General features: G+C 33.2%; 1 protein-coding gene across 1 annotated transcript in view; it reads left to right on the forward strand.

Moving 5' to 3' along the window:
- Nucleotides 1-13,277, forward strand: part of LOC136025251 (DE-cadherin-like) — a 188,810-nt gene that overhangs the window by 129,151 nt on the left and 46,382 nt on the right. The window contains 1 exon segment of the mRNA XM_065701095.1: nt 10,058-10,229. Within this exon segment, the coding sequence (XP_065557167.1) occupies nt 10,058-10,229 (172 nt within the window).

A 13,277-nucleotide genomic window follows, 5' to 3' on the forward strand; every position in this document is an offset into this window, starting at 1 on the left:
TTGATGAAAGCGAATTCGGCTCTCTCAGAGCTTGTGAATTAAAAAAACGGCGACGTAATATACAAATTGTTTTAAATCCCAACTAACTGTAGAAATGGAAAGTATTGGAAACAGTAAAAAATATCAAAAGTGAAAAATATCAAAAAATATCAAATAAGCTGCAAAAAAAAAAAAATAATCAGAAGTGGTCAGTATTGAATATCTTGTTTTTCTGTAAACATAATAGTAAAAAAGAACATTAACAGTTCGGTAGAATAAGAGGCAAAACCAAATACAGCAATAATAAACTATATGAAAATAATCCCAAATATTTAAATAAGTAACATATTAAAAGGTAGGATTATATAAATAAAACGAACTTTATACATCAAATAACTAATAAAAAAACGGGGAAACAGAAGCAGAGAACAAGGTACAAAGAGGGAAAATTACTTGTTTAGAGTTTTGGTGAGAACGAAGGTTTCCCTGTATCTTTCCGCAAAAATTTCACTGGGGATTTTAGTTGAGATATGACGAGGGAGGTGAGGTCTAAGGAAATGACTTTGAAAGTGAATACGTTCTTAGATTATACAGAAAATTGCTACTAAAGTGTAATAAAATTTCTATATCGAATAAACAACAATAAACTATAAACAACAATCGAATAAGTAAATAAATAATTAAGCTATTTTAGCCCTCAAGGTTTCTGCTGGATTTGGAATTTATTCCACTCACTTGGGATTTAAATAGCAATATTTGACTTTGGTATATAACAAACATCAAAAGACTGGAAAATACAAAAAAAGTCCTCTTCTCAAAATTCGGGAGATTGGGTTTGAAGAAGGGATATAATAAGAGGCTTTACCTTCATCAAAGATATTTCTTATGAATGTTTTTTCAATTATTTAATTAACTTTTTGATGTGTTTTGTAAAAAAAAACGGAAAAAATTAAGACTCCCCCCCCCCGAAGAAAAATCGTGGATACGCCTTGCTCTTAGGTATATTTTGTTTGGAATTGCTTCTTTCCTGTTCGACTACTAATTTATCAAGTTGGCGTAAATCCATCTATTGAAGCAGACATTATTTCGTGTATATTTTCGTAACAAATACTGTAAATAGAATCGGAAGAGAATATATTAAAACAAACATAGTTACTAGTTGTTTTGAATTTAAGCTGAATAATTCATTGATCCGTGAGGCATTTTGAGCGTGACCTAGCAAATCTATTTAAGTTGCTATTTTTCCCCTTATTTCTAAATGTCATGGGTCATATTGATAACATGTACACACCCAAAGCAACGCTGTCCAGCTCTGACTCGAGTTTTCACCATTTGTTTTTTGTGCATTCATACCTGTTAAAGGACTCAACATCTCAAGTTGTTTGAAAAATATCATGGGTTTCAATTTCCTTGGGATTCAAGCGATAAAGATGAGACTATATTCTAAATACAAAAAGAAACAACATTGACACAGAAAATAGTCATAAGCAAACATGATATGTTCTGATACATAAGTAGACTTGGAAATCAAAAGCAGGATTGGTCGGGCCTAAAGTCCGGAAATGTCTCATTTTTCTAATTATTCAAGTTTGCGGAAAGAACCCCTTCCACCCCTCCCAAAAAAAATCATAATTGTTGTTAAGGCAGTTTTAAGTAGCAAACTCGCGATTGTGCTGCTTGTGTCAAACATAGGGAGAATTTTCTCAAGGGATTTTTCCACGTGGAAATTGCCCGGGGGAGTTTTCTAGGGGAGGAAGAAATTAACCCGTTGGGGGATTGAAGATGACATTACTCTGCCTTAAATCAAAAAAGTGTGATAAGACTAGAAATGTCAAAAAAGTTTTTTCGATAGGATGAACGATATTTTATCGATAAATCATGGGGATTTTATAGGGGAGGAAGAAATTAGCATGATTGCCCAGCAAAATAAATCTTTAAAAATACCAAAAGCTCATTGAAGATTCTCATTTAATATTCTAAAAAACACCACTCTGATATCAAATCTATCAGGAGGATAGGGGAAGCTCAGCCTCACTAGCTGCTAGATTAAATGTGTTCAGTGCTCGATTGCTCGATGAGCTCCATTACTTGGCATCCTTAACCAGTATTTAGACATGGACGTTTTTATATATTATGTTTTATTTTGTACAAGCAAATGCATCCTTTAATTTACGACTCTATAATATATTGTTAAATATGCTGAACTAATGCTATTTGTATTCAATATCTTTGCATATAGTAGTAGAAGATAAGTGGCTATAAATGTTTGCAAGTTATGACTTCTAAAGTTTCAAATGAGAATATTAAGAACACAAAAAAAATTTGCTGATCTGAGATACTATTGAACTTTATGCTGAATGGAATGTGCAAGGCTTGAGCCAAGATTGCCAAACTAAACTATTAACATTTGTTTGGCCATTTTTGTTGAAAGTATGCAAAAGTATGCAATACTTGCATATTCTTGGAGGGATTGACACATCTGTGTGCAAGGCCGTATCCAGGGGTGGAGGGGAGGAGGCGGGTTTGACTCTCTCCCCCGAAATCTTTGCCGATTCGTGAAAAGCAAACAAAAGCATGGAAATAAATTTTGATGCATTTTGTATTTTTTTTTGTTTTTTTTGTAACCTTTGCTCTCCCGAACAAACATACTGGATACAGTCTTGCCTGTGTATATTGACGCTAGTTTCATATCCAGCCGGGGGGGGGGGGGGGGGGGCTTAACAGTGGTCGGAAAGCTGTATATGTGGTTTCTGCCTACTATTAAACTCGTTAAAATAATAAGTTGATTGTTTTCAATGCATAAAGATTTTTTTTTTTACATAGCTTCTCTGTTACAGATACAAGGAGGCTTTTATTTCTCTCATGGGGGGGGGGGGGCTCCTTTATCTATTGTCGCGAAACTTCTACTAACTGTCGCGTACATTTGCAACTAGTATGGTTTTTAAGCTTAAATTCTATTGCTTGGTGACAAAGAAGAAGACGAAAGAATAGTGTACACAAGAATACCTCATCTTACTCACATCTTAATGCGAACAATGAATTTTAGTCAATTCATATATAATTTACCAATTATAATAATTTATAAATTACCAATTATATAATTTACCAATTATAATAATGTACATTTTCAATTTTTTTATCAGTTGCGTCAATGGTAGTGGGAGGGTCTCTGGATCTTTTCTTTCCCCTCTCCCCCTCTAGATTTTGAAAAATGATCTTTTCTGGTATTTTCGTGAAAAAAAAATTTCATAGATTTTGAAAAGATACATTTTGACCCCCCCCCCCCCCCCCAGCCCCTATTTTTTGAATTAATACCGCTGATTTCTAGTTCTTGTATATAAGGACCACTCTTTGAAATACATTTAGTAATGCAGTAGATTCAATAATGAGTAGTAAGGGGACGTAAGTCCTAAAAAATAATTTTAGAATTTTAAGCTTAAAATGTTAATTAAAATTGGATTCGTTCTTTGGGGTATAACAGAGACTGAGGCTACTAAACAATTAACTCTGTTCAAACCCCATTTTAGTACCAACCTAGCGGTGATTGCCTGTACTGATCTTTGCGGAAACTATACCAAAAACACATAGGGTTCCTGTTTCCTCTCTGATCTCCACAATATAAATATATATAAACAATAGCGAAAAGTCCTATACTCTTCATTAAAGATTTTTGGTACACATTAGTCTAGACCTATCTTCTTAACTCCGCCTTTGCGCACGCGCAATGACAAATGTTTAGCGCATTGAAATGCCAATTAGCAACTGAAACTGTTGTTGTGGCGCAGACGGATTTTCCGTTTCCCTGCGCCATTGTCATTTTAGAAGAAACTTTTCGCTACTGTCATATATCTATACTGTGATGATCTCTTATACTGGCTTAAAATTTTAAGTAGGGGTATCTACCTCGTTTATTATCTACCATTGAAAACTGTCTTTTAAAATGAAATCAGTACAGGTATAGACCACTACATTGGTGCCAAAATCACGAAAGAGTCTCACTAATTGGGATACTAATATGCTAAGAGCCTTAAGATTCCTCTCCATTGACAGCTGTAAGACAAAAATATAACGTGAAATTAATTTGCTGTTTTGTAGCCCTCTTAGTGCACTAAAAAGTTGCATTGGCCACTCCAGAGCAATACTAACTTCTCTATTCCTCTTCATGGGGATTGCTGTGGATTCTTTTTCTTCTTCACTGTGCCCTATCTCTCTTTGAGTGTAAATCTTATGTACAAGGTCACTCGTACGTTTGCGGACAGCAGGGATGGGTTGGGGAGGGAGTATTTAGGATATGGACGTAAAATAGCTTTCCGTTGAAAGTTGTGACATAAAAGAAGGCACATGGAGTTGGTTCACTCTTTTATAGCTCTTCTAATGAACTAGAAATGTTTCATTGTCCCTGTACCGGGGAATTACCTTCGTACATTAAAAACACTCCTTCCTTCCCCATCAGCACTCCCTGACGAATCTCCTACTAAGGGTCTTTATACATATTTGAGAGTATTGCATGTTGATATCGTCCTTCTAGTCCATTTTGTCCTTTTCAGACTTAAACAAATTAAAGAATTATTACCACTTGTTCTTGTGGTTCTATTAATTTTTTGCTAATTTATTTTGTTCAGTCTATATATAGTTTAAGAAGACCATCAACAAGTTTCCTTGCCCTAAAATTCATATTGAACGACCTAAATTCTGTCCAAAAATTTATGTAATATAGTTTTGGGACATTTGTCGAAGTTGTGTGAATTCTTCTATGCTCTTATATTTCGCTTTCCAAAAATAAATTAAAACTATCTAATTTATTTTTATTAATAATATAAAATCATGGATGCCGGAACTGGTGTTTATATTACGGTTTATATTTGATTTAGAATGTGGGTTATGAGTTTAATGATGTGTGTCTTTTTTTTATCTTGAGTATTTTTATTTTTATTATTGTTTTTTATTCCTTTTATACTATTTTTTTCTTTTTGTTTTAAGGGTGCTGGTTTTCGAGCATAACTCACTTTATACACACCCTCTGTAAATATTTCTTTTTCTATTGTAGCATGTATTGTAGAGTTAGTTGGTCGTGTAGTGAAAATAGTGTAAAATTTTAAAAACAACTTGAACTAGTATTATGTACAAGATTACTCTTACATTGCGTAGAGCAGGAATGAGTTGAAGGACAGGGGTATTATTTGATACATGTGAAAAATAGATCTCTGTTGAAAACTGCGAGTAAAAAACAAGTCATGTGGAGTTGGTTCACAGTTTTATAGTCCTTTTAATGCACTAAAAAAATATTGAATCAGGGGTATATACGGACTCGTGCAATTTATAATTAAGGCCTATAGATTCGTATCAAATATTGTGTCAAACTGCCAAAGATGCCATACATGAAATTACGAATTATAAAAAAATCTTGATCACGTTTACAATGACTTTCCGAAACAAGTTGCTTCATTAATTATATTTATAAAAATGAAAAATTTTGTAATGCTTTGGATGGTGAACATGAATGCAAGTGGAAGATCGAAGCCATCTATTCGGATCAACTATTCTTTATGGGGTTTTTCTATGATATCATACCTTCTTTTAGTTATTTATAACTTTTGAGTCATAGTATAATGGTTCGTTATAGGAGAATAAATATTTGATTTATGTTGAGTCATAAGCAATATTTTTAACGGAATAATATGTTGCTGATTTAAAAAAGCTTTGAAATTATTTGTAAATGGATATAGTTTTCCAATCCAAATGAACCTTAAGACTGTCTAATGAGATAAATTTCTCATTTTGAAGTGATTCAGAATAGTAGCTATTTTATAGGTTTATTTTGATGGTTAAAGTTAACTGTGAAAACAAATCTTCGAGAATATTGAAAGACCTTGAAACTTTTTGGCGGACCAAAACAAAAAGTATAAAATAAAAATCACTATGGTTGAAATATACTAAACTGGAAACTTCCCGCTCACTGTATTGAAGAATATGAATAATCACTTTTTTGCATGGGTAGCAGTGATGTGTCCCCTTTTTTTATTTTTTTTTTTTTTTATTTCAAAAGTCGCTAAAGATATAAAAGAAAAAAAAAAGAACTAGAAAAAAACAGATAAATCATTTTTTTGAGAATCATAAAAAATTCATGGCAGTATCGGCACTGAGCCTGGTTACGCGCCTGCTTCAGATTATGAAAATTGGGTTCAAAGTTGTTTATAGTAAAACTAAAAGTCAATCCCTGTTAATATGTTTGTAACACTTTGGTAACTCCCCGCTCCCTACTTTTCGACATATAAACTTGATTTTATGTCACTTCTATCGTTTTTAATGGAATACTAAAATTAAAATAAAATCTGTCATGGAAATTAAGTTTAATGAACCTGATTGCTTTTTGACAAATTAAAATGTTTTTGTTGTTGATGATAGTGGTTAGTTGATGCTGCCCACTGCACACGTGGGCATAAAAAATGCACCCAAGGACACAGCTCTTCAAGAATTCTACAATAATATTAAAAGCTTAAATTCATAGAGAGCTTTTGACTCTTTGCCACAATTCTACTTTTAAAACAATTAAAAACTTTAGCGCAAAGAGCGAGGGATTGCGGAGGGGACAACCCATTTCATATACGGAGTAATTTCTGTTCGTTTTAAGTTTTAATGTCGCTCCTTACTTTCAGCTAAAAAAATTAGTTTTTTTTATTTTAATTATGATTAAAATTCACATCAACTCTACAATGTTTGACAATAACTCAAATACAATACAACAAAATAACGAAGGTCAAATTATATTATTCAAATTGGTCATCAAAATTTCCTAGTAGATCGACTGACTGTTTTCTGGTCCAACAAAGAGTATCGATAGAACCTAAAATACACCTTGAAGAAAAAGCTTATAACACTTAATAGAAGCATTCTTCAAATATGCACGCTATCTCTCAAACTTTTTACAATACATTAAAATGTGGCGTACACCATAATATACACCACAAACATCATAAAGTGGGGAATTCACATAACTCCGTCTAAACAAGACATTCCTAGACTGGGCGTGGCCTATTCTCAGCCTGAAAATTGGAGCTGCTAAAAAGCTGCTGGTTTAAAACTCAAAATAATTTTTTGCGACTGGCTAGATATTTTTAAATATATTCAGATACTCCTCAAACGTATAGCAACACTGGATGCTAGAACCATAAGTAGCGCCAGTTTTAGCTAGTCTATCTGCATATTCATTGCCAGTGATGCCAACATGGGCTGGTATCCAAGTCTACACAATAACATAACCTCGCATTTCAAGCTACCTAACAATAGTCTCAACACGCAAAGCATTATTACGGACAGAGGAATGACCAGTACACAAACAATTCAGGACTGAGAGAGAATCAGAATAATTAAATAAGGAACCATAGGCAAAGCTTTTTTTAATATAATCAAGAGCTTTCACAATGCCAACCAACTGAATTGAAAATATAGACAATTTTTCCTTTGTTTCAAAACTACAAGCAACGTTCAGCCTTGGTATGATACAAGACATACCCAGAGCTAATATCAGTCTGAGAGCCGTCAGCAATATTTTAGTGTGTTCAGTCAATTGGTCAGCCAAACCAAACCACATGTGTTTTAATTTCTACCCTGTGCTCATCAAGTCTCTCACCGTTAGAAGGCATGACCTTAATTAACCTACCTAAACCCTGAGTGCTATGACTACCAGTCTCCTCAAAATTATCCACCTCTGGTAGAGGAAGGCCACGCTGGGTTACATTTTTTACCTTTCGGTAAATTGGGGGCTCTGTTCCTCGAGAAAAATAAATATCCACATTACAAAAAAAAAAGGTAAAGGATACGGCATTAGACTTTACAGTCCCTACCGGCGGTGCTGATCTCCGTTTCTTGGCCCTTCAGCCAGGAAGTGCAATGGCGGGGTGGGGGCCAGCCATCCTGTGCTTTCGCACACCCTTCCTGTTTACCTTCCCCAGATTTCTCCAGGTACCCATTTAGAGCTGGGCCCCAGTCTCTAAATGGGTCAAGAAACACATTATGGGCCCCAGTAATTCCTTCTTTAATAAGATCATTTTTTTTATTTTCTCCAAAAATATTAGACTTCCAACTTCTTTTTTTATGTTTCTGGGCAAGTTATTCCCAGCTCTAAGTGTATTCCAACGACAAGTGTAAATTTCAGACAGCCAAGAATCCTCCTTAGCATATTGTGCAGGGCTGATGACTGCCTTGACCAGTTGGCTAGCTGGGGGTGCTTTGAAAAGAAGCACCCCTTTTGTTTTTGCATATTATATTTATAAGGTTTGCCCTGTTTTTGAGGGAGCCAATAAGGTAACTTATGGTGGTTTCAAGCCAACTTCCTGCCCAGGACAAGGCCAAGGTAACAAAACCTTTTAACATGGGGTATAGTTTTTGAATAAATTGATACCCCAGAGGGATAATGTCCTTCTCCATGCTGGAAAGTATTAGGGCTGATTTTGATGGGGAAAATTCCACATTAATATCCAGTTCTCATAGTTCTAGATTATCATGGCCTTTCTGGATACAATCTTTCAATGTATTCTAATTTCTTGAAGTTACAGCGAGTGTAATGTCATCTGTATAAGTATAAAGTTTACTTCCTAGGACAATATGCAAATCGGTATCACCACAATAATCTAGGAACAACAGCGGACTAAGAACACTTCCCTGGGGGAGACCTAAATTAGATCTGGTCCGAACATCAGGACTTCCCTATTTACTCTTAAAATTTCCTAACCTGTGTACTCCTATTTATAAGATAATCCCTAATCCAGTAACCGATATTCTTGCAAAATTAAACTTATCTGACTTGAAAATCAACTTACCAATACTCGCTCTGTCAAATGCACCTTTCATGTCTAAAATTTGTTAATGCCTCCTTACTTTGCTATACGCCCATTTTTATTTGGTGTTCCATCTTAAAAAGGGCATCTGCTGGCTCTTTTGAGGTAAAAAACCAAAATTTTCTGGTTGAAGATGACTTAGGAGGTTTAGGAGGATCTTGGCTTTTATTACATGTTTTATTAGTTTGCGTAGGCATGACGCAAGGGAGATAGGTCGCTATAATGTGCCTTCTTTTTGATCTCTTCCTGATTTTACAATTAGTATTACTGTAGCTCTTTTTCACTGATCAGGTACTTTACCAGTTTCAAGTGATTTAATAAACTATGCTGTTACAACCAGTAGCTTCTGTGGTATATTTTCTAACATTAGATTAGGTTTTCTGTCATTGGTCTGTTTGGTCCCCCGTAATTCTTTTCCATTCACCCCCTGGAATTAAAAAAATGGTTTTTTATATTCTCATTAAAATTCTATTTTACTGATACATTAAAAAACGACAACAACAGAATTCCCCCCCCCCTAGATTTTGAAAAATGTGCCCCCTCTCTTAATTTCTGTGAATTGAAGCCACTGAGCTATGTCTCCAAAGAAAACTGCTACGGCTCTTTCATCTATCTCTTCAACAAGGTGAAATCAGTGTTAAGAGAAACTTAAATATATATATATATATATATATATATATATATATATATATATATATATATATATATATATATATATATATATATATATATATATATATATATATATATATATATATATATATATATATATATATGCATTAAGAGTAAACAATAAATAGCTAATACAATTGAAAAATGCGACTTAAAGACAAAACAGATAAGAAAACCCTAATGGAAATCAAATCAATTGCTTCAGTTCATTTCAAGGTTTTTTAAAGGCGCTCTGTAACTCCTTTTTGCTTGTTCATGTTGTCTAGTATTGCTCAAGATACAATAAAAATAGTTGTGATATATATTCATTTCTTTCTTTTGTTGAGGATGAGCTGAAAGTATTTTCTCGTTGAGAATTTTCAGTGAATTTTATATTTTTGGTTTTCAATTTTAACAACATCCATATACTTAAAAGACATTTTTCCTGAATTAATTGAATATTTTTTTTTGCTTGTCGTTCGACTGCTTGGAAATGCAAGAGAATGGTAAAAGCTTGAAGGTCTCTTCTATCAGGCCTGATTTTATCTATATGGTTTCATTTATCTAATTTGTTCAGTTTTGTTACCCAGGTGACCTACCGTCTGCTTAGCAACACAGATACCTTCTCGATTGATAGCGAAACTGGGGAAATAAGGACATTAAAAAGGCTAGACAGAGAAGAAACATCATCGTATGCTGTTACCGTTCAAGCGCAAGATGGAGCACCAAGCTCGCTGAGGAGTGATGGTCTGCCTAATATGTGTAAGTCAGGGCATTCTTAAAAATTAAGGTTAATCATGGCCAATGGAATATCCAGGATTTTTGTTTGGGTGGGGAGAGTCCTACATCAGCTCTTAGTTATTATCATCTATATAAATATAACCGACTGCAAGCTTCGGACAGCATACTTTTCTAAAACTGTGATATTTTCTTTAACAAGTAACGGTTTTCTTTTTATGTTTTAATCCTCAACGGAAGTCCAATGGAGGTAGACTGAACTTCATAAAGTTTAACTCGCCCCCAAAAAGTTTTTTTGGAGGGGGTACAAAAAAACTTCACAAAACACACCAGAAATTTGTTTATATGATTTTTGTTACTTTTTTATGAGTCGGACATTTTTTTGGGGGGAAGGGGGGTAAACCAGTATGCCCCCCTGGATTCGATCTTGGTCATCGCAATTCGGACAACTCAGTCGTAGCTCTTAAATCTTGTAATTCTTTCTGGTTAAAACAATGCTTGGTTGTCCTGTATCAGGTCCTATTGTCTGTCACCTATCTAAAGGCGAACTGAAGATTCATAAAGTCTGGTCCGCCATTTTTGACAAGGTTTGAGCAAGCTTTTTGGCACTGAGCAGTGTATTTCTAAATTTATTTATCTCCTTTTTTGTCAAATAAGCCCGATTGAGCCTTGAGCCTTGACACAAATATCCATAATCCCGTGTATTTAAATATGGTAATTTAAATATTTAATTGTTATGTTTATTATTTATTATTATTATTGTTATATATATATATATATATATATATATATATATATACTAGCTGTTGGGGTGGCGCTTCGCGCCACCCCAACACCTAGTTGGTGGGGGCGCTTCGCGCCCCCCCCAAGCCCCCCCGCGCGCGTAAGTCGTTACGCGCCATAATAGTTACGCGCCATTGTAGTTGTGTCCCTATGTCCCACCTGTGAATATAGATAGATATATATATATGGTTTTAACTACGTAAAACTTGCGAATATACAACATTCTTTGCTGTCCCATTGTCTTTGCATATAAATAGATTGTCAGGTTTACCGACTCTTGAACATGCAACATATAATGGTCCATGGGAAAACAATCTGTATTCAGATCTATACCTCATGATTCTAATGATTGCCCTTGAGCTTTGTTGATGGTGATTGCTAATCGACCATTCCCTGTCCCGGTGTCCCGGTCGTCATTTACATCCCCCTGTTTCCCCCGGTGTCCCCGTTGTAGTTGTGTCCCTGTGTCCCGGTCGTCATTTATATTCCCTGTGTCCCGGTCGTCATTTGTATCCCGGTGTCCCGGTCTGTATATACATTCGTTTTTTAGTTTATTTTTTCTCCTTTATTTTTTTCCTTTTTTTTTCTTTTTTAGCTTATTTAGATTTTTAGATTTTTTAGTTTTTTTATTAGTTTTTAGTTTTTTTTTCTTTTTAGTTTTTTTGTCCCGGTCGTCATTTATATCCCCCTGTTTCCCCCGGTGTCCCCGTTGTAGTTGTGTCCCTGTGTCCCGGTCGTCATTTATATTCCCTGTGTCCCGGTCGTCATTTGTATCCCGGTGTACCAGTCTGTATATACATTCGTTTTTTAGTTTTGTTTTTCTCCTTTATTTTTTTCCTTTTTTTTTCTTTTTTAGTTTATTTAGATTTTTAGATTTTTTAGTTTTTTTATTAGTTTTTAGTTTTTTTTTCTTTTTAGTTTTTTTGTAGTTTTTACCTTCTTTTTAGTTTTGTTAATTTTTTTTTTACTTGTGTCCTGGTCGTCATTTATACTCCCTGTGTCCCGGTGCTTTGTTGATTGCTAATCGAACATTCCTTTTGTCCTGGTCGCTTTCTCTTTGAGTGTCGTCATTTATTTTTTTCTTTTTTAGTTCTTTTAGTTTTTACCTTTTTTAGTTTTTTTAGTTTTTTACCTTTTTTTAGTTTTTTTAGTTTTTTAGCTTTTTATTTTTTTTATTAGTTTTTAGTTTTTTTGTAGTTTTTGCCTTTTTTTTAGTTTTTTTAGTTTTTTAGCTTTTTTATTAGTTTTTAGTTTTTTTTGTAGTTTTTGCCTTTTTTTAGTTTTTTTAGTTTTTTAGCTTTTTTATTTTTTTTATTAGTTTTTAGTTTTTTTTGTAGTTTTTGCCTTTTTTTAGTTTTTTCAGTTTTGACGTCACCTGATCCAGTTTTTTCAGGTGACGTCACCTGATCCACGATCCACAGATCCACAGACAACTTATTTTTATATATATAGATAGTTTTTTTTTTTACTTATGTCCTGGTCGTCATTTATACTCCCTGTGTCCCGGTGCTTTGTTGATTGCTAATCGAACATACCTTTTGTCCTGGTCGCTTTCTCTTTGAGTGTCGTCATTTATTAGTTTTTTCCTTTTTTTTTTAGTTTTTTATTGGTTTTTACCTTTATTTTAGCTTATTTTTCAGTTTTTTCCTTTTTTTTAGTTTTTTTTTATTTTTCATTTTTTTTAGTTTTTTACCTTTTTTTAGTTTTTTTAGTTTTTTTAGTTTTTTTAGTTTTTTAGCTTTTTTACTTTTTTTATTAGTTTTTAGTTTTTTTTTGTAGTTTTTGCCTTTTTTTAGTTTTTTCAGTTTTTTTTTAGTTTTTTATTGGTTTTTACCTTTATAGTTTTTTTTAGTTTTTTAGCTTTTTTATTTTTTTTATTAGTTTTTAGTTTTTTTTGTAGTTTTTGCCTTTTTTTAGTTTTTTCAGTTTTGACGTCACCTGATCCAGTTTTTTCAGGTGACGTCACCTGACACATCCATCCACACATCCATCCACACATCCACAGACAGACAACTTATTTTTATATATATAGATATATATATATATATATATATATATATATATATATATATATATATATATATATCTATATATATATATATATCTATATATATATCTATATATATATCTATATATATATCTATATATATATCTATATCTATATATATATATCTATATATATATCTATATATATATATATATATATATATATATATATATATATATATATATATATATATATATATATATATATATATATATATATCTAAATATATATATATATATATA

This window comes from Artemia franciscana, chromosome 3, assembly GCF_032884065.1.
Source record: "Artemia franciscana chromosome 3, ASM3288406v1, whole genome shotgun sequence".
NCBI classification, from domain to species: domain Eukaryota; kingdom Metazoa; phylum Arthropoda; class Branchiopoda; order Anostraca; family Artemiidae; genus Artemia; species Artemia franciscana.